The following is a 23964-nucleotide window of genomic DNA, read 5'->3' as shown; positions in this document are numbered from 1 at the left end:
GTATTTATTTTATTTTCTGTTAATTTTATTTCATTATTTCTACATGAAAATATATCAAGAAGTTTTATTTTTTTTAAAAACTTTCCAATGTTTTATATTTATTTATTTTTATTTTTTCTGTAAAACTTAACCTACAAGATAATTTGAACTGATTGTAATGTGACTATGTTTACTTTTAGTATGAAGCAGATATGAAAAGTTATATTGAAAATTAATGATAATGAAAATCATACTTTTAAAACTAGCGTTCATAGTATTACATGATATTATGTACTACACGTACGTATGTATGTATGTATTACATGATCTATGATATTAAACAAAAATTCTGCAAAGAACTTAAATTATGAATCCACTTGTTAAAATTGCTTTCTCTGAGACTAATGATGTTGATTATGAAGTCAGCATCTGTCCCTTTGGTGATTTGAGTGAAGTTGCTCCTTGTAGAACTGAATTAGTACATTGAGCTTGTTTGCATCTTAGGTATAGTAATACTGATGTATTCAGTTTAAATAAAGAAGGCAGTAGGAAACAACTTCCCTTAATAAATATGGCATGGGATGCCTGTTATCTTTTTAATTAAATACAGACTACTACAGCCATTTGTTACTAATTAATCCCAAAAGTTTGCATTTAAGCTGCACCATGCATTGTTTAATTTTACTGATCTACAGGAACTGGTTTGTTAAACCTGATTTGAAATGTTGAAATTGTATCCTTACTTTTAGGTAATTTCACTGCTTCATAAAATATTCTTGGTATGGAACTATTTCATTGCTGATGATGCAGTGAACCATTTTACCTATAATGTGTATTGATATTCTATCATAAATTCAGCTTAAAATCACAGTATGGATTATTAACTGTTTTGTTTTCTGTGACTTCAAACGAATATTAATTAGGTATACATGTACAAATAATGTAAATGTGTTATTTTGTGTACACATTATGTATTTTACAGTTACATTGTAGTTTATTTATATTTAATTATAAATTTGATAAGAGATATCAAGAATGAAAATGTAAAATTTTTATAAGATTTTTTTTCATGTTCAGTTTTATTATCCTGGCAGTGTATTATGCATTATAAAAAGGGAAAGTACAGTAACCGTGCTAAAAATCACTTTTCCACTTTTTTTGGATTTTATAGTGAGGATTATGATTTGTAAAACAATTAAGAAAAATGAAGATTGATTCTGTTTACTTTCGCTAGTTTGAATAATTCAGTATTGGTTAAACTAAAAATCTTCAAATTTGGTTAGTTCTATAAGTGTGGGCATTGCAGCTATTAAATTTTTGTTTAAACAGAATGGGGAGTTAGAGGAAGTCAGGAATCTAAACTGTTTGTTATGAACATTTAGAACTCCAGGGCCAATTTTTTAAAGGTAAATTTTAGAAGTGAGTATCACATAGAGATTGGCCAAAACAAATTTGTTTTTATTTTCTATGATGTATCATCTAATTTTTCATTTTTAATTGATTTCAAAGAAGAACATGTTTGACTGCTATACTTATTATCTTCCTTGCTCAATGGTTTTGTTTATCAAAATTATACTGGATTCAAGTATCTGTCAATTTAGGCATTTTTCTTATATAATTACATTCATCTCATAAAAAAATTATATTTGGTTTAAAGCATTTAGTTATTAAGAAAATAACACACCAGGTTGGTCTAGTGGTGAACGCATTTTCCCAAATCAGCTGATTTGGAAGTTGAGAGTTCCAGCATTTAAGTCCTAGTAAAGGCAGTTACTTTTACTCGGATTTGAATACTAGATCGTGGATACCGGTGTACTTCGGTGGTTGGGTTTCAATTAACCACACATCTCAGGAATGGCGAACTGAGACTGTACAAGACTACACTTCATTTACACTCATATATATCATCCTCATTCATCATCTAAGTAATGCCTGAATGGTAATTCCCAGAGGCTAAACAGGAAAAAGAAAGTTATTAAGAAAATAAAGTAAATTAAAAATTATATGTATAAAAAAAAACTTAAGGTCAGAATAATGTTTAAAAATAGTTATTTTCACATCTGTTTTGAAAACTGTTGATTCAGATTTGAAATTTTACTATCTTACACTATATACAATTTGAAAAAGAATTATATTACAAATTTTTGAATATATTTCTACTGAATCTGAAATATATATAATTTCTTATTTAAATGTTCAGTTTTCATTTAGATGAATTGTAAAACTTATTTATTTTAATTTGATAATCTATAAAGCTTGATGCATATATTTCCATTTGAATGTAGAGTTACTGTAATTATATAAAGACTACATCTGTTTAGAATCCTGTTGTTGATGTGTTTGTTTTTTAAACAACACTACTTTCTTGTACATAGGAAGGAGTGTTGTTGAACATATGCCTATTTCTTCTGCACTTCCCTCAGCAACAGGATATTAACTATATCATCATTTATTATTAATATTACTATTATTATTGATTCTAGTTGGCCTTGTGTGATTATAATAACACAATAAATTTTATTTCCTTTGCAATATATTTAATCATACATAAAAATAAATAGTTACCTCTATGAATACATCATCTTCAGAGAAGTGACATGAATAACAATTTTGGTTTCTATATTTAAATATTTGATTAGATAAGTACACTTGGTACTTATTAAACAGGCAGAAAGTCTGTATATGCTAAACGAAACTAGTTGTACTAGAAAGGTTAATAATAATCAGATGGATGAGTTTATGTAAACAAATTTTAAAATAAGACTAATGACTATGTAAATTTTACATATAAAATATATCAAATAAATAATAGAAAAATTTTCTGCTTGAAAAAACAATAATTTAGTCACATATGACTTCGACACCTACAAAAATCAACATCAAAATTACTTTTCATTCTTTATTTTTTCTTTATGTGTAATCTGTTTTTCCCTACAATATAAAGGCAGTGTGGATATATTGCATTATTTCATAACAAAGAGAGGTTTTTTATAACAATAATTCCTTACTATACACTACTTTCTCTGTCTTTCATATGACTTCAATGTAGAAAACATCTGAGATTCAGGAATTGTAATTACCTTCTTTCCAAAAATTAACTATACACCTGATCACATTTAATAAACAGTATAAGTGTCATTAATAAGACTGAATATCATCTGAATTTTGGGGGGCTTGGCATGCCAATTCACTATAGTGTGTTTGGCTCAGTTAAAGAAGAAGGCAACTGGAGACCAGTTCACTCCTCACTTTTTCTAATAAGACCAGCACGGAATGCATATTATAGTGGAAATGAATATATTAATTTCAGGATTGATGCTTGTCTTATATCAGGTCACTTACAAACTTTTTGGTTATGGCATTTAATAATATGCACAAATAATTTGTTACTTAACATTTTCAAATAGGGATCATTTTCTTTTCTTCTTCAATCAAAAAGTAAAAGAATTTTTTTTTAAATCAATTTAGGCAAATGTTTATAGAACTTTCTGATTATTTAATTTGCATTATGTAACTTTTTTATTTTTTTAAATTATAAACTTTAGTCTCTAACATAGTATTTATAAATCTCCTGACAGATTATAAATAATCAACAAAAACATACATAAGGAATAAAAAAAAGAAAACTTGAACTCAGTTATTTCAAATATAGCAGATAGTTGTGTTTTTATTTAATATTTCTCTGGAGTACACCCAATTACATCTACTCTGTTCTTTTTTAATGGTAAGAAATGACTTTTTTAGTATATGGAAATTGTCATTTCTGTGTGGTATTTGAACAAAAATCCTTTTATGAATTAGAAGCCATGATTTGAAGCCTTTTATATGGAACCTTCTATATAAAAGGCAGAGATGCTACCACTCCGCCAAGGATGTTGGTGGTTGCATTATAATTCAGCATTACATGATATTGTTTTGTTAATGTGCAGTATATATGTGGCCAATAATGCATTATATATTTCAGAGTTTAATTATTTATTCTACCAAAAACTGAATAAATGAATCAACTTATTTCTTATCGTCAACTTATGCTGAACTCTTCAAGTGATATCAATATTAACAAAAAATGTCTGTCAGATGTAAGCCACCAAAACTTTTAATCATTTTTGCATACTTAATATGAGAAATAGTATCTCTGGAAGTCATACACTGTGTCCATCATTCACTGTGTGCATTAAAGAAGTAAATTGACAAGATGAAATTGAGCTGACATAATTTCCATGAAAAATATTGTCTGAAAGAAAAATAAGGAAAAGGAAGTGGTAAAAATAATGCATTACCAACCCATACAGAAATTGCTTCTGATTAGGTTACATCAGAGTATTTTATGTCTTGTCCAGGATCAAGAATTTCTTTTGCTTTTGTCTATGCTTGTGCTTTTCATAACACAAGTTAGTTACATGAATTAATATTTCTGTACTTATTCTTTTGTTTTATTTTCTAATTTTCTTTGCAGTAATGCATATTTTTTTTTAATGTTTGATGTATTCATATTGAAAAAATTTTATCTATTGTCTTTAATATATTTTTACTTTGTAAACAGTTAGTTAAAAAGTAATATTTTTAAAGTTTGTGAATGTGCTACAAAGTGTCTTTGCCTTGAAAAAGGATGTTAATAATCTGTATTATACCTATGCTAATTTTATTGTATATTTTGTATTCATATGAATATCTATTGGGGAAATCATTCTCATTTGTATATAACCTTCAAAAACATATAGAAAAAGAGAATTCTCTGTTTATTTAAAATTTATTCAGAATTTTCCTTAATTACACTGATAAACATAATTTTTGTTTCCTAACATGCAATACATGATTTTAATCTGTTTTTTATGCTGGAAATGAATATGAACTCAGAATCTTTCTATCATATAGTTAGCATTTTAAGCTCCTATATTATATTTTGTTAGCTCATTTTTTAATTTTTTAACTTTATTAATGTAATTTGTAAGCTATAAATAAACAACACTAGACAAAGAATTAAATCATATCATAGTCACATATTTTGACATCATATCTAATACTGAAGAGTGAGCCTTCATGGACAAGATTAATCATGTCTCCGCATCAAAACATGTAGCTGGAAACACAACTGTGTTGTTTGTATTAAGCACTGGATTTAGGAATGAATTACTTTTGTTCAGTCTTAATTTTGTTAACTCTTTTTGCTTAAGTATGTTAACAGTCCAGTGTCATGTCATAATGCCTTTAAATTGTGTAAATGATGTGGATGTCTTTTGTTATGTACGTGGGGAGTTATGTAGAAAAAACATTACACCTTTAATTAAAAAAGCATATCATTTGTACTTTCAATGTAAAATTGGTGATCAGGATAAGACGGGGGCTCCTCATACCATATGCACTAATTGTTCTGTACATTTAATAGGATGGCTGAAAAATACAGAGAAGGTTTTGCCATTTGGTGTACCTATGGTTTGGCATTAACCAAAGGATCATGTAACTGACTGTTACTTTTGTTTAACAAGTGTGAAATTTCTAAAAAATCTTAACATACTGTAAAATATCCTTCATTGCAATCTGCAATCAGGCTTGTACCTCACAGTGAAATTATTCCAGTTCCTGAAACACCTGTGAATGTAAGCAGTGATGAAGAATCAGGCAGTACTGAAAAAGACAATGATTTTGATTTTGAATTATCTTCCAATAAGTCATCTTATATCACAAGGTGAATTAAATGACTTAGTTAGCGATTTAAATTTATCAAAAAATCAAGCTGAACTGTTAGGATCAAGACTACAAGGTTGCAATTTACTTTAAAAAAATACAAAAATTTCAGCTTTCAAAGCTGACTAAAAGAAACACATGTAGTGATTTGAAAGTTATAGCTATTTTGTTTGGCATGCAGTTAAACTATACTAAGTACATGTGTTTTCTTTGTGAATAGGACAGCCGAAATAGGGATAAACATTATGTTACCAAAGAGTGGAAGAAATGAGACAACTTAACTCCAAATGGGAAAAATATTATTCATGAGCCCTAAGTTGAATCCAAAAAAAAATATGTTTACCCCCTCTCCATATCATGCTTGGACTAATGAAAATTTTGTAAAAGCAGTGATGAAGGATAGTCCCAGATTTCTGTACATCAGGCAGAAATTTCCAAATGTAAGTGAAGGAAAAATTAAAGAAGGAATATTTGTTGGTCCTGAAATAAGAGAGTTGATCAAATTTGATGTATTTAACTCAATGTTAAATAATGTAGAAAGTGCAGCTTGGGCTTCATTTTAAGACATTTGCAAAAGTTTTTTCAGTAAACAAAAATTTGACAATTACCACAATATTGTTAATGAACTTCTTACTTCATACAGAGCTGTGAAATGTAATATGTCTTTGACAATACATTTCCTCCACTCATATCTGGATTTTTTCTCGGACAACCTTGAAGACGTTTCCACCAAGCTATTTCAGTGATGGAAAGCCGCTAAAAAGGGAAATGGAACACTAACATGCTAGCCAATTACTGTTGGACATTAATTCAGGATGTGCCTGAGGCTATTTATAAAAGAAAAGCACCAGGAAAATCATTCTGACACAGGTATGGCCATGCAAAATTATAAATTTTACAGATTTTTTTTTTTATCGTAATTTACTTAAAACTAAAGGTGATAGAAAAATTGTATTTACAGATCTGTAATGTACGTAAAAAATCAATTCAAGATATGGTATCACACTTAGAGAAACATTAAAAAAAGTTTTTTTTGTCTATCAGTGTTATTATTTTCCTTATTATTTTTATTAATATTATTATTATTATTTTCCTTAATTATTATTTGTATAATTAATTCTTTTTTTTCCTATAAAACTTATTACATTAATTATCATTAGCGCCAGAAACCTTTGCTAATTTGTAGTACACTTTCTTTTCTGAGTTACTTTTGCCAACCACATCTTTTCTTTTTCAGTGAAGTTATCATAGCTCCCCTGTTGAGAGAACTATGATATTTTTGTTGAGGAAAATGAGGCTGACCACATCTCAGGTACTTTTCAGCTGAGTTAAAAGTGACTGAATTTTATATGAATTTAGAAATGCAGTCCACTTATCATACAGTTGATCAACATTGATAAAGCTACTGATTTAACTGATGAGTTAAATTATCAGTTTTTAAAATTTGGTGATGTTCTTGAAGAACTAAAATTTCCTGTTACACTCACTGATCTCTTCAAAAAGAACATTATACTCTTGGTCAGTTACAACAAGTTCCTCAATTCTTTTTTCATTTGATAATAAGTTTGCATTTAAACTAATCAATTTAGTTTTATAACCAGCAATAGCTTCCTCTAAGTTACTTTGTTTTAGAGTTAATATTGCTTTATTCTTCTTTCTTTCACTGGTGCTAAAGTCCAATGTGAACCTTGGCCTCCCAATATTGCTTTATTAGCTATTAAAAACCAATTTGTTCTATTTAAAAAGGTTGTTTATAATAGAAATGAAATTATTTTAATGCCTTTAAACAGGAAATTATAACTTTTCTTAATATTATAGTTTTAAATCAATGAAAAACTTTAAAATATTTTTTTATCGATTGATAAAACTATCAACCCCTTTCAGTACACTTCCACTTTTCCAAAGCTGTTAATAATATAGAGAATGGAAGCAGTAAAGTTTTAATTGAAGCACTACGGATAGTCACTTCTCACAAAATTCTGCTCTAGGAAAAAATACATCAACTGAAAAAAGAAAGAATTTTTTTCTGTTTGTTAAGGTACAGTAGTACATTGGTTGTATCTCTCTCACTGTATTCTGAAGAAAATTTTAGTAAAAACATTAGATTTTGTATATTAGACTAAAAAAGTGAATCTCATCTCTCCTTCCATGAATGAACCTTTTTTGATTTTGTAGTAAATTGAAATGAAATTGTATAATCACTATGGATCAGTTTTCTGTATACTTAGCCAGAAAATAGTAGAGGCCAAAGCAAAATTTTATGTTTCATAGTAAAGCGTTGATTAGAGTTAATGTATAGTAAATAACATTTATTTAAAATTAAATTATTTCTTTGTTGGCCAACATGTGTTTTTAGCCAACACTTAATACTTTCTATGTAGCATATTTGTTTTTCTTAAGATATTAAAAATAATTGAAAAGAGTCAAATTTGTTAAAATAATGCAAGTATCTTCATGTTTATCTTTCTATGTAGAACTAAGTATTTTTTTTCCTACTTTTTAATTACAACTTCAATAATAAAAAAAGTACTCTGAAGACAGTAGCTAGTCATCAGAATCATTAAGCATACAACTTAAAAAAATATATATATACCCGGATATAAGTAATAAATAATTTTTAATAATCTCATATTCAGCTAATCTAGGATCTTCATTGAACAGTGGCAGAGTGTATAATGCATTGTTTCACAGAAAGACAGGGTGCATTAATTTGTTTTTTACATTATCTGTCACAGTTCTTCTTATGAAATGGTTTCATCAGAGGTTCAAGAGACACCAATCAGGATTTTTTCTTTGAGAGTAGTGATATTCACTATGCAACCAGAGGCCCTCTTTTGAACAGAGTGAAAGGATGCAGTTGTAGGGCTGGATATCACCAGCATTCAGTAATGCTGAATTATGTCCACTTCCCATTAAGTCTATATCATGTATTTCCCATGTATGTAAATTAATAATTATAAATACAATTTTTATGTTGATTAGTTCATAAAAATACATTATTTAGATCATGTCAATGTAAGATAAATTATGAATATAAAAATAAATTATAAGATTAAAGTTCATATTTCATTATGTATTTGTTTAGCTCAGTGAAGAGGGAAGAAAGATCACTTCATTCTTACTTTCCTTTAAGCCTGGACAGGATCATGTCATTCTTGAGGAGCTGTATTTTTTTCTGGTGACTTTTTCACAAGTCACAGGTGGTTGTGTATGACCATTATGGTTACAGCACTTAAAATACATGAATAATGGTGCACAATATAATGTTTAACAAAAATTAAAATATGTAAAGATTTTATTTGCTTTTTAATATTATTCATGTCATATGCCATGATTCACAAGTATTGGTATGTAAATTGTAAGTGATATATCTTGTTTTTATGGTACTAAGAACAAAAATAAATAATACTTTCTTTAAAAAAATGCGCATATAATATTTATTCAGTCATTAAATCTTTCGATTTGAAAGAATGTGTATAAATTTAATTAATTAGAAATTTTAAAATTTTATTAAAAATAAATATAACAACTAAAGAGATTATTTGCATTATAGCAAAATTTAAATAATTAAAAAAAATATTTCAAATAAATTTTATGAATTTTTTGTATATTTTATTGTTATTTGCTTTTATTTATTTACTTTGTAGACTGATGATTTATTAAGCAAGTGATTGAAAGAAAAAAGAATTTAATTTGTAGAAATTTAAAATGAATCAACATTTTACTGTACTAATAAAATTTAAAAAGACTGATGAATCTTTGTTGCATTATTCATCTTTTCTGTGTTTCACTGTTTTCTTTACCTTTTTTTTTATTCATTATTTTTTATTTTTTCTTGTAGCTTGCTAAAAGTTATACATTTCAACATCATCTGTTTTTATAAAAGTAGGTCTAAGACTCTCTTTTAACATAATTGAGTGTGTGTGTTAACTTAGGTGTTTAGTTGGTAAAATTTTTATCTTAATCTGTATAACAGTTCTTTATAAGATAGTAGTATATGATTTGTAGTTATACTATATTATATACAAAATTGTTTATAATTTATTTTTATTGTATGGACTTGATTCATTAAACGCAGTAATATAACTTTGTAAGGATTTTATATAATTGTTATTGGTTTTTTCTTTATTCATTCTTAATCGTTCATAAAATGAAATAAGATCTTTAATTCTACACTTCTCACATAGTTAGTTATGTGCTTTTTGTATATTTTGAAAATCTAACAGTTTTTATTTTAATATCTGATGGAATGCCGCATAAGACACACAATCCACAAGGATGTGGTGTACATTTAGTTGTCAGTGGCAGTGAATACAAACGGGTGTCAGTCTGAGTCATGAGATCCATGAGTGAGTCCTACGTGCAAACAACAAATAATAACTTTCTATCGATATTATTCCTGCATTGAGCTCCATGGTGATACAGTATTGTTAACAGAACAAAGTTTATTGTTGATGGTAGCATTCCATTCACTTTGCCACTCATCACCAATCACCCTCTTCAGAAAGCAGACAAGCTCATCAGAAACAGCATGATTATTGAAAGGAGACTAGAAACAAGTCTTTTTTGGTACACTGTCAGTGTATTCATTGCCTGAAATTTCAACATGGCTTGGGATCCAGCAGAAGCTCATAGTTGTATTAAGTCGAGACTGTATATCACAGACAACAGGGTGTCTGAACTACATGTATCTAATCGCCTGTAAGGCACTCATCGAATCTGAACAGATAAGTACATATTGAAATTTTGAGCTAATTATATTTAAGGCCTTATTAATAGCATTCAGCTCTACAACAAAAACACTGACGATACTGAGAAGATCAAACATGTATGTTCTATTGCCAATCACCAATGCACAAACAACAGAATTAACGTTTTTTGAGTCATCCATATACACTATATCATCAGGATTCACGCTATTTATAATATCATAAATTTTTTCTAGCAATATAACCAGATTTGTGTTTTTATGATACTGACAATGACTAAAGCAGTAATTAACTAAAGAAGACCATCAAGAGTGTTAATAATAACATGGAGCAACAGTAAGAACTAGAAGTAATTTTATATTTAGAGCTAAGGAAAGGCATTGAGCCCTGATGCCTAGCAGAGGAGTTCCTAATAGTTCACTGCTGTTCCTAATAACGATTTATCCAACCAAAGGTTGGATGATTTTATTGCGCTTCAATATGAGCTACATAAGGGCAATCATTTGGTTTTGTCTATTCCAAAGGGATGGCTCACCACTTTCCACCAGTAGACTTACCACAGGGCTTGAAAGAAATGCACCTGTAGCAAGACTGATGGATGAATGAATGAATGATTAACTACATCGAGCACTCTAAGAGTGGTGGACTGAGCGGACAAATAAGACACGCAGCCGTAGTCTATGTGAGAATGGACCAGAACTCTTTAGAAGTGCAATTTGCAAACTTTATCAGTTACCCAATGAGTATCAGATAAAACTTTCAGCATTTTTAAACATTTTCCCTTCAGCTCCTTTAAATGTATAACACATGTTAGTCAGTGATCAAACCATATTCCTAAAATTCTAATGCATGTGCATGGTTCAACTGGTTCACCATTTAAAAACAGTTGAGGGTCAGCATATTCTCTCAAGCATGAAAAGCAGATGCATTTTGTTTTCTTCGGAGAAAACATGAATCCAGTCATTTTACACCACTATTCTAAACGGGTTACTTTATTCTGGAGCAGCCTCCCCACTAGTAGCTAAAGTTCTAGATGCTATGTAAATTGAAAAATCATCAACTAATAAAGAACACATGATGGGTTTTTGCACACAGTTTACTGCTATGGCAAATAAGTTAACACTGACACTTCCCTGTGGTATGCAGTTTTCTAGTGTAAAATTTTCAGGTACTGTAGTTCCAACTTGAACTCAAAAGGACCATTTTTTTAAACAGTTGATGAACATCTTGTTTTCCAGTTATTTGTATATTTTAAAGTTTAGAAGTTATAACCTAATACTTATTTCTTAAATCGTTTAAATATGTCTCTTTTTACTAAGTTTTACCATTTATTGATGCTATTAAGAACTAAAAAAAAAAGTATTATGCACTTAGTTTTATTTTTAGTTTTTGTAGGATGCTATTTTTTTATTGGCGATTTTTGTAATTACCAGTTCTGTTCTCTGACTCCATTGCAAATAAAGAATACTTTGTAACGACGTAAAATATTAAATTTAGTTCAGCAACATAACTTCATCTTGAGAATTAGTATTTCTTAAAAAACAAGCTTCATTATATTTTGACATTTTTTAATCTTGTATTGTTTTTCAAGTTAATGATTTACTGTGATTTTTTATCAGGTACAATGGTTATATTTATTTTAATTTGTTTTAAATAATTTTTAGAACTTAATTTAAATTTATCATGCATTTCCTTATTTTTTTTTACAGAAACAAATGCCACCTGGGCCTATTCTAATGGAATCTGGAGGAGGTGACGGTCAATATACTTCCAAGGATAATATTACTTTATCAGAACGAGCAGTACGCAGACTTAGTGCCAAATATGATTATCCACGTAGACGGTTATCATCGTCTGGAGGAACTGATTCAAATTCATCTTCAAGCTCATCTGGAAGTGTTGATACATCAGAACTTAGTGAACATGAAAAGCTTCAGATTGAATCCTGCTTTCGCGGCCTAAAGACACAGGTTTGTTTTATTATTTGATTGTTTTGATATAATAAAAATAATAATAGTAATATTGTTGGGGCAAGTTAGAAAAAATAAAATGACACAGTTCGTATTTGCCAAAAGAAATTGGACTTAAATTAGAGAAAAACAACAAGTTAACCTTATAACCAGAATAAACATAACTTAATTCTATACAGAATTTATACAAGGAATATCAGCTGAAATTAACATATCATAATTATGATATTAAAATGAGAAATACATAAACATACATTTTTCAAATAATCATTATGGAAATCTACAATTTATCACACAAATAAACTGCATATAGGCTAATAATATGAAAATCTGCAATTTAACAAAGTCTGAGAACAAGAGAACTTAAACACCTTTTTTACAATTATAGACTTATAAACATAGTGTAACTGGAAAACTGTTGCATTACTGACATATTCTGTAATAATGAAAATTAGCAATGAACAAATGTCATTAACTTAGAAAAATATACTACAGTAAATCTTATCATTTGCACTGGCCTTTACTGAATTATGAACATCAACATACTTTGATGTTATTATTACTTAAATTGTTATTATCCAAATGAAATCAAGAGGTTGTGTAGTTACAAGAGTCAATGAAATACAATAGAAAACATTCTAGAAAGTTGCTAAGAAGTATATAGAATGTTATTAACCAACACATTCATGTTCAAAAATGTTTGTGTCATACATATTTTTTATAATTCTGAAGTAGTATTTAATTACAGGTAGATTTGATAATAACTATAGTAATGAATGATAGCACATAGAAAATGTTACACATGAGGAATAATAACATAACCTTTATCTAAGCCACCTTGCAGGGCTATACTTGAGTGAAGAAATGGCTGTTTAAGCAGATCTTGAAATTCAAATACATAATGTACAGTTAATAAATATTTCACAGATTTTACTAATAAAACTGTTTAATATAATAAATGATGAATGATTTGAATTTGTCTTAACCACACATAAATATTTGTAATAGATGAACTCGTGAAATTAAAGTACACATATATACATACAGTTTATTCTTGGTGTAGGCTACAATGTTGTATCAAAAATAACAGAGGTAACAATTTGTGATTAGAAACTGAACAATACGGAGCGTCTCAGATATGTAGCAACGAGTTTGGAGAGATTCTGCATCGATAACATTGGCTGGTTTGTAGCAACTGAACCACTTTCAACAGAGACGATATCTACTGAATTCAAAATTTAACTTATCAAAGAAACAAGGCAAAATGAACATAGAAATCGGTAAATTCACAAAACACTGACGAGTAGAACTAGACGAATGTGACGACAGAGAATTACCAACATATATGAAGGCACGAAGATGACGAGAGAAATAACACATTAAGCGAGAGAGAGAGAAATGCAAGCTGGTCCTCCAGCCTGGAGGACCAGCTTGCATTTCTCACGTTGTACGGAGTCTGAACTGGAAGAGAAACAGAAGAGAAGTGCAAGTGAATTGAACTGACTCTGGTGGCGAGCCAGCTTATATAGGGTAGGTGGAGCCAACTGAACTGTAAAGAGCTGAGTGATGTTGATAGAAGCCGACTCCATCCGAAAGGAGCTGTGTGAACGGTGATGAGCCGCTGAATCGTCAGGCACCTAGTGCATCCGAAAGGAGCCGAGTGAATGTAACATGTTTAGGTTTCAGCTTTACACAATGGCGTAAACAAATATCTTTATTCACGATAGTTTTGCTGTTATATATTCTTAAATTACTAGCCTTCAGTGTTCCTGTAGAGCACATCTCGGCTACCCTTGCCCCTTTGAAGCTTGGGCCAACTTTGCCTGAATTCATTTAAGCATTTGCTCATAAAATACTCCTAAAAAAGAGATACCATCCAACCCAAAATCACACCGATATGCTCATACCTCCTTCATGCAACTTTGATCTAAATAAAGCCAAACTTAATCATTTTTTTCTTGACATTAAACTACATTCTCATGTCTAAAAAAACAACTTTGCTCTGAATGATACCCCTCATACCTAACTACTGCAAAAAGATAAATCCCAAAAACTGACTACATCTCTAAGATCTCAACTGTGATAATAAACTCTGGACATTTACTATAATTTGGATCTAATCAGTTGTAATCTTAAAATTCAGGTTTATTATATTTTTTCTGTAGGTAGAAATTGACAGAAATATTTTGTAACCAGAAATAAATAAAATTGTAAGAAAATATAAAATAATAAAAAATGAAACTGCAAATAAAAAAAAAACAAATTTAAACATTTTTTTGTTTTTAAATTTATAAGTGTTTATATGTTTTATTTTTTTAAAAAACATTCAATACTGTAGATAAGTAAAATGTGTTCGATACAACTTAATGGTTCTGCAGGATCTGAAAGAATGTCTCACAAAGTAGAATCTGGAAAATGAAGGATATGAAGTATGAAACAAATTCTAGCAGTGATAGAAAATGTATTAAACCAATTTTCATGCATCAAACTATACCTCATCTCAAATATTACAGTGTTAAACAATACTTAATCCCATACATCACACCACATAACTTCCATTAAAATGTCTTTCACTGAAGATATTAGAGATATAGCAAGACTACCAGAATAGTTTCCTTTAAAAAATAAAAAACAATTCATTGAAAACAATCCACTTGCCAAAAAGTAAGTTTTGAACATGTACATTTAGAAATATGTATACTTGAGATTAGAACCTCCTTCTTTAATTGAAGCAAGGGGTGCTCTGGTGTTGGAATGCTGTTATGGTACTACTTTTTGAGAAAAATGAAGAATTGTTTTTTCATATAAAATCCGTTTTACCTTAAGTCCCTACATTTTATTTTAACATAATTATTCATTGTAAGAAATATGATATCACTTCCTTAAATGATATAATTTGAAAATCAGCTGTTAAATAATTGATTTTGTAATGAGTTTACCACTAGACCAGCCCCATAAACTCTGCAATATAAACATAAATTATGTATTTTGGAAATGACTGGCTTATTTTCATTATTCATTATTTTCATATCAAATATGCTTATATTTATAATAAAAATAAACTAATAAATATTTTTACAAACTATTTTTTTATATTTTGGAAGATGTAATGTAATTTATTTTAAAAAAGATAAAAATCACTGTTATGTTAAAGTAAATACCAATGAAATTCAGAAATTTTGAAATGATCATTTTAATTCTACATATACTTGATGTGATGTCTTAATTGATAATGACTTCAATTATGAAAGTAATATTTATGAGATAGGAAAAAATCACATGAGTTGAAAAAACATCTATAATGTAAATGAATTAATTCTGCTAAATAAAGTGGCAGATTGAATTTGTTTGTATGGTTAAGTAGAGTGAAACTTTCATTTAATTTAATTAAAATTCATTAATGGATGAAGTGAACAATTTGTTCGTGAATTCATGTAGTCGCAAGACTAAAAAAAAAAATGTATAATGTATAATTTATTAAATTAATTTACAAAAACCTTTTATCTGAATTGCATCTTAGTAATTATCAATTTACAGCAGAATATAATTTGGTTTGAACTGAATCTGATGAAAATCTAGGTTTTATATTGCTCCCCTTATTTTTATGTATTTCTTTGTTTTTATTTTCATCCCTTTATTTATTATTATCTTTTATCTTTACAGGTATTTGTTTGCAGTTCACTTGCAAATTTATACATGGGCTCATCTACGGCCGAACAAGAATGGCAATTACATTTTACTGGTGTACCAGTTGTTTTATTAGATACAGGAGAAACAAAATCACGTAACAAAAGAAAGATACAAATAATATTGGCTGAACGTGGTACATGTTTTACTCTCTGGCAAGATACAATCGATAATCTCACATCATACAAAGTTTCCGGTCGAGGATTTCATACGATGTGTTTATCATCTGATCACACTAAACTTATTGGACTAAGCTTTGATTGTGTTTCAGCTGCACAAGAAATGTGGCAACATATTGAACGTCTAACAGCTTGTCCTGAAAATATCAATTTGTCACTTCCAGGATCTAGAAATAAAAAACAGAAAAAACCTGTTTATCAACCTCTTCCTGAAAAATCACACATATCACAACCTTGCTTTTTTCAGCATATTACTAATGTTGATCTTAATGATCGAACGAGGTATTTCTCACTTCAGACATTACTTCCAGTTCTTCCTGATATTTCATCCAGCCCAGAGAATAATTCAGAAGAATTGTAATTTGTGTTAATAGGTTACCACTGCTTTACTGTTTTTATTGTAATTTTAAATATGATTGTAGAATCCTGAAATTATAGGCTTTAGAGTTCAATATTATATACAAAATATCCTTAATTGTATTTCTCTCTGATATGACTTGTGATTATAAACTACTTATTTTTATCAGTGTATTATTATTATTATTTAATTTTTAATTCAAAATAATCACCCTGTAATATACAAACTGTTAAAAAGTTAATGAATGTTAACTTAAAGTACTGTATATATTTACTTAAATATATAAATATACTCGTACATTGTCATATTTTCCATGCTACATTGTACTACAGCTTCAAACACAAAATTTTGTAAAAAAGAAAAAAAAAATAGAATTATTTCATTTCTAAAAACATTTTATAAAATTTTACTGTAACTTTCTTTCTTTTGTAACATATCAACTAATTGTTCGTAGAATTAAAATTTTTTAATTTACCTTTTAAAAATTTTTATTCTTATTTCTTTCAGTGCATCAAAATTTAGCAATTATATGCATACTGTATTTTACTTAAAATCTTATTATTGAGGCAGTTTTATTTTATCCACAAATTAATTTTTTGATTTTTAATGTCTTATCTAATTTTCTGATTTTAAGTTATCAAAAATTAGATTTCATTTTCATATTCAGACGAAAACCATGTCACTAATATAATTATGTCAAACATTTTAATCTGTTTGTAATGAAATTTACTAAATGTAGATTCATCACTGTTCTTAGAAGCATGAATTTACATTCTTGTCAATTAAGTTTTTTTATTGTGGTCAATTGTTCACTTCATATTATTTGATTCAAACCAAAATGTATTAATATAAAGTATGCTTATTCTCTTTTAAAGATAAGAGAATAGTAAAAATTTAGTGAAACTGATCATGCTTACATTTTCTTACTTTATTCCTCTTCAATCATAAATTAAAATTTTATATATTCAGGAAAGAAAGAATTATTATCTGAAAGAGATTTCTAAAGCATATGTACAGTAACTGAATTTGTAAATTAAAAACATAAATATTTGCTATTTGTTTTGACTAATTGTTAGTTTTAAAAGATTTGTATATTGTACAAAATTATTAATTTTCATGTTTCAGGAAAGAAATAATAAATTAACATTTAAATATTAATGTAATATCCAGATAATATGGACTTTATACAATGAAAAAATAATTAAAATTGATGTTAATAAATATCTTGTTTATTTATTTAAAACTGTTTTATATAGTTTTAATGTAGTACCTGAATTCAAAATCTGTTTTTCACTAGTCTGTTGCTTAAAAATTAATAATTTTAATATATCTAAGTCATATTAATTACACACACGTTTTTGCTTTTATTTAATATTTTTTTAAATATTATCATGGCATTGTTTATAATACTATTTTTAAATAAATGAATGTTTAATTTTATAGTAGATTTTTAAGTCAGTATTTAAAAAGAAGAGGAGTATTGGATAATACATTTGGATTATTCATTACAATTATCCAGTTACATATTATATTAATTTTTATTGTACCAGTAAAAAAAAAAATATATATATATATGTGTGTGTGTGTATGTGTGTGTGTGTATGTTAAGATTTTTTTTATTTGTAGATTGTTAGGTGTTATTTAATAAATGTATATATTAGACTGTTACTTCATATTATAGTATATAAATTAATTACATTACTGTTAGTAAAATTATTTCATTCATTCATTTTATTATTGTTATTATTATTATTTATTTTTGAGTGTGTGAAGTTATGTACTCCATTTAAAAACAAATTTATTTATAAGAAATATGTTTTATAAATAGTAGTTATGTAATACAACGTATGCATATCTTAATAAACATTGTTTTTTTTCAAACTAGTTTTTTAAATTATTTAATATTTTTCTGTTAATTTTATCTTGAAAATATTCACCATTTTTTTTATTCCATTTCTGGTTGTGTGTTAGTGTACACTTTACTATACACTTTACTTTTTATGCAAAATACATTTTAGTCTTTATTTATGTCTAATTCACATATTTTCTGTTTATAGAAAATAGATAGAAAGTAAAATAGATAGAAAATAGAAAGTTGCATCTTCTTGATATTTACTATTTAGATTTTACAACCAAGCAAGTGACATTTGAGAATATTTATGTACTGTATAAATTCCATACTGTTATCATTAATGGCGAGGTGAATTCATTAATATTGTTTTCATCATTTATTAAATTATTTTTTTGTGAAAAATGTTTTATCAGACAATTTGTGGGTGTTATTGAGTCATTCATGTATATTCTAACATGCACATATTTAAAATCTAACAACATTCCTTTTGAAATATTTTCGCAAGTACTGAGTAATTTATTTTGTCATTTAAATTTGTATATACAATTTCATTTATTTTTCTATAAATTATATATTTTTGAAAATTTATTTTTATTTTTTCTTATGTAAATATATTTTAAAACTGAGCAGTGATTTTTCTTTATGATAATGTATCATAGTGTTTTAACTATATGTAGAAATTAAATGAATTCAGAGCTTTTTTTTTCAGTTTAATAAATTACATATTATTAATTAGTTAAATATTTATCCTCTATATCAGATAATTAATAAGAAAATTGTAAATTAATCTTGTTTGTAGCATTATATAAATTATATTCTTCAAGTGTTTACTAACTTGCGTTTTATTATGATTAAATTGTATTATTGTTGTACTACATTTTCAAGTTTAAATATTTAAAATACAATTTATGTTAATGTTTAAATTGTATTTAAAGTACAATTTATTAAATAACGAGACTGATAAAAGAACTCACTTTTAAGGCCGCACAGGATCACTTCAGTCAGAATAATTCAAGTCTTTTTTGCCAATCTTTTGGCCTTTAAGTTCTTAGCTTTTACTTTCTCACAATATTTAGTCATTCTTAATGATCTTGCTTTACGATCCTCTTCTGAATAAACCCTTTTTGTATAATTAAAAGTTCTTACTTTAAAGTTGGTATTCGGATCTTTAATAACAAATTTAAATTTTTCGGATTTATTAAGTAAATCTTCGTAAGTCAAATTTAATTCTTGCATGTCTTCTTTAATTTCTTTGATCCATAATGGCGGATTTTTTAAATACCAAAATTGATCGATAATTCTCTTAGTAATCCTATCCTGCAGTTAATCACTCACCTTTATAAATATTTTGATTCTAATGTTCACCTTCAGTGTTGTTCCATTTGAAACACTCCAATGCAGTTTTGTTTTCTGCTGGTCAAGGTGGAGTAGAACAATTTCTGTAATTCGTTTTAACAAATCTGCCATTTTTTTTACTGCATATGTTCCTTTAAGGACACATTTTACTTATGGAGAAGAGAAAGTCATATGGCTGGTACCAATCTGCCAAAAAGTCGTATGGCAAATGTGGAGGATGTTCCACTGTACATGTGTTTGTCAGCTAAAAACTGCTTCACAGAAAGTGCTGTATGAATAGGTAGGTATATTATCCTATTGAAAATGAAATCCTTTTACCACAGTTCTGGTCTTTCTTTTCTTATAATAATTTTGGTTACTGCTGTGCCTTCCGGGATACATTCTTTCAAAATTATATTACTCATCAAATAACACAATGAGCATGACTTTGAATTTGACTTCTTTGATGAGCTTTTACATTCTTGGTTGTTTTGAAAAGGTTGGGGATATCATCAAGTTGCAGCAGCATGTCAGTGCAAATTTCCTTGGGAGTTTTTGTTTTTGTTTGGTGTGAGAACCCTATAGACCATCTTGATATAAACATTTTTCATGTTGACATCCCCATGCAAAATTTTTCACAATTTCTTTGTCAGTGTTTTCTACCTCGGCTATCATTCAGGCATTGAGTCGGCAGTCTTCTTAAACAATCTGGCTAATTTTTTTCTATATTTTTCTTCGGTAATTTTAGTAGAATGCAACCAGGATGGATATTTATTTTATTCCACTTTCTGATATCCTTCACTGAATATGACATTCAAGTACTTGAGCAAACAAGACTTCCAGTTTCCCCATAAGCCTCAGTAGGCATCACTGTATAGATGTCTCATTCAATTTGACTAAAAACTTCAAATTGATGCATTGCTCAACTTTTTAATAACATTTTTCTACCATATAACAGAAAACACAACTGCATTAAATGATGATTCGCAACCAATTGTTCGGTCAAGAATGTTAATATCTGTTATGCAGATTCAAGCAATAAAATCTTAACATCAGTTCTCACTACTTTCTTTTAAGAGGTAAAACACAGTCTCATTATTTAATATAGGTGATGTAGACACCTTAATATAGATAATCCACCTCGTTGTATTTATCTTTTCAAAAATGTAAAATAAGTTCATTTTTAATGATAAAAAATATGTAATAAAGTTATACTTCATTAGCTCCCTTAATGCTGTTATATTTACTTATAAATATGATGTATAATATTTATTTCTATTTATAGTTTATATACTAAGTAGTTTATTTTTATTATTGTTTATTTCAAAATTTTTCCTTTTTTTTTATTCAATAATTTTTTTAATTTTTACCTTCAATTTCTTAATAAAATTATGAAAATATTTTAATTTTAAATTTTCTCTTCTTTTTTAACTGATTTTCTCAGCAGAGATAGCAAAATGTTTAATTCTTATTGATTAGTTATTCACGAAAATATATGTATATATTAAATAAGTATTTTTATATTTATATATAATTTTACAGTAGTTAAATAATATGAATAAACAAATTTTATGTTAAATCAAACATATGGTACTTATCAATAAAGTGTTTGATTTGTTGTATTGTTTATTTTCTCTGCATATCTAGATAATTTAATACAATCATGTAACCTACTAATTGATTTGCTTAATTTTTTCAGATTTTTTGAAGAAAAGTATGGTATTACTTTTGGTTGCATAGCGAGTGAGTGAGTGAGTGAGTTTGGGTGAGGGTTAAAATGAATTTTTCTTTAGCTTTGAGGTATGAGGAGTATTAAAGTATAATTCACATAAACTGAGGTTTCCTTTTATATACATATTTATATATGGTACAGTAGCGTGCAAATGAATCTAAACATAGTCATTATTTAATAAAAAGTAACTTTATTTAGAAAAATATCATACCTGTACAATTTGTGACTATCTAGTAATTAATATGTCCTGCTTCATTCTTAATCACTTAAACATACACAGTTTAACATTGATTCAGCAAATGTACTACACATTTTTTAAAATGAAACCATACCAGTATTATTGCTTTATTGAGTTAATTTTTGTAGTTCATTTTTGAGAGTCTTTTTTGAGTATTGCCCAAAGATTTTGAAATGGGTTTAAGTCTGGAGAGTTACCTGGCCATGAAAGCACATTAATGTTTTGTTTTTTCAAAGATTTTCTCCACTATTTTAGCAGTATGGCATGGTGCCAAATCTTACTGGAACACGCTGACCCCTTATGGGAATTTGTTTTGAAGTTGTGTCACAACCCTTTCCTTCAGAATCTTGGTATATCCATCACTTTTAAATTTACCACTTACTGGAAGTAATGAACAAGGGCCTTCAAATGTGAAACATCCCTGAAACATTTTTTTCTGGGGATGTATTATTGATTTTTGGATATGGTGTTTTATTTTCAGATGATGCTTTTCTAATGTGTGGAACCCTTTGCCTGAACATAAAATTGTGGCTCATCGGAAAACAAAACATTTTTCCAGTCTTCATTGGTTCAGTTAGCATATATGCTTTGGCCCACAAGATGCATTTTTTTGCACATTGCTGGTGTTAAAGACTGCTTTTTAACTAGTCAATGAGCATTCTGTCAGTTTTTCTTTTACAGCCACATTTACCTTTCCTTTGCAGTAGAAAGGTTTTAAAATTGTTTCATTAAATTGTTTTAAAATAGTATTTACTGTGATACACCTTACTCAGAAGCTATTTGTTTTGTCATACTTATATTCTCTGAAAGGGCAACAATTTTTGAATGCTTTTTTGGTGTTATGTCCATTATTATATATTCAAGACACACACACAAAAAAAAAGTATAATTTTGTAACAAAAAATGTTAAATTTTTCACAAAATACTATTTATAACTTGAAAATTACTACATAACCAAATTACAATAACTTCACTTAAAAAATAACAATAACCAAATAACAATAAAGTTACTGCCCAAGGTTGAAGTTACTGTTATTACACAGACAACTTAAAAAGTGGATGCAATCAAGCAGTATAGCCACAACATATAAACAAGAAATTCCCTATATTCAAATTAACCTGCATGCTACTGTGTGTGTGTTTTTTTTGTGAAATTTTAATATGCTATAGTAGTGCATGTAAAGTTGTGCATGTGAAAATTTGATGAAGATTAGTTTAAGTTGTCTTGAGTTATACTCAATTTAAAGTAAAAAAATAAATTGAAGTTATGTTGACTAAATAGTGGTGTATTTTTCATACACACTTATGCAGTGAGTTGAAACTTGATGCTTGTGAGTAGGGTCTACTGGTTAATCGACCATGCATAGTGTGTTGTACTCTGAAAATCAGTACATTTCTGACTGAGAAATAGGGAGGGCATCAGAAATGAAAAGCTGGTCTTCTTGTACTTTAAATTGAAAATACAATTTAAGGTTTTTCTTCTTGTCACTTTAAATTTTGGATGACTGTGCCAGAGAAGAGGATAATGTGTTTCGGTTATTTGTTTCTGCTCTTCAATAACAGAACACTTATACCAACAATCTCTTCATGATTGACAACTTGTTGAAAATGAAATAGCAAACATTAAATGACATATTTTCAGATACTTAAAAGGTTAAACTTCATTCAAACTATACTGCACATAATGTAAGAAAAGGACTGGGTTTTTACTTAATGCATTTTAAAAGGAAACTGATGTTTGAGAACACAGGAATACAAAGTTTCCAGCACACATGCAGCATTAACAACACAAAATGAGCTTGGAAGAGTAAGAATTTTTATGGAAAGGATGATTCTATGAACTAACAGGCTTACTTTTTATCCTGAAATACATTTTCTTAAACTGGTTTAGCTAGAGCTTGCATGCTTCACAGACAACATAAAGAGTGCTCTAATTATGTGTTATCAGTTACAATTTAATTTATCAGTTTCTCATTTTGAGTTGTATTAGTGTACATTTGGGCAAAAACCCTTTTTTTTCTATAATAAATTCAGCTTAATTGGGCTCTACTGCTGCCAGTTCTCACTGCTTAGATGTATTGCTCACTGCTGCTGGAAAAAGTGGGAGGAGGAAAATGCACTCATTCGGTGCATTTATTTGTGGTGGGATAACCTTAAGTCACAGTCGAATGTGGAACAATTGCAGATAAGAGTGCACTCATTGTCGAAGAGCGTTCGTTAGCTAGTGTGTAGGTCGACAA

The 23964-nt window shown here is 28.2% G+C and overlaps 1 protein-coding gene across 2 annotated transcripts in view; it reads left to right on the top strand.

The window, feature by feature from the left end:
• The window catches only part of MESR3 (misexpression suppressor of ras 3), a 309084-nt gene extending 287562 nt beyond the window's left edge, over positions 1–21522 (top strand). For both annotated transcript variants that reach the window (XM_075369473.1, XM_075369474.1), the window contains 2 exons: positions 12083–12343; positions 16007–21522. In XM_075369473.1, coding sequence (XP_075225588.1) covers positions 12089–12343; positions 16007–16570 — 819 coding nt within the window. In that variant the 5' untranslated portion in view covers positions 12083–12088 and the 3' untranslated portion in view covers positions 16571–21522. The remainder of the gene's footprint in view (positions 1–12082; positions 12344–16006) is intronic.
• Positions 21523–23964: the final 2442 nt, after the last annotated feature.

Source organism: Lycorma delicatula, chromosome 6, assembly GCF_047948215.1.
Source record: "Lycorma delicatula isolate Av1 chromosome 6, ASM4794821v1, whole genome shotgun sequence".
Taxonomy (NCBI): Eukaryota; Metazoa; Arthropoda; class Insecta; order Hemiptera; family Fulgoridae; genus Lycorma; species Lycorma delicatula.
This window is presented reverse-complemented; position numbering and strand designations above follow the sequence as displayed.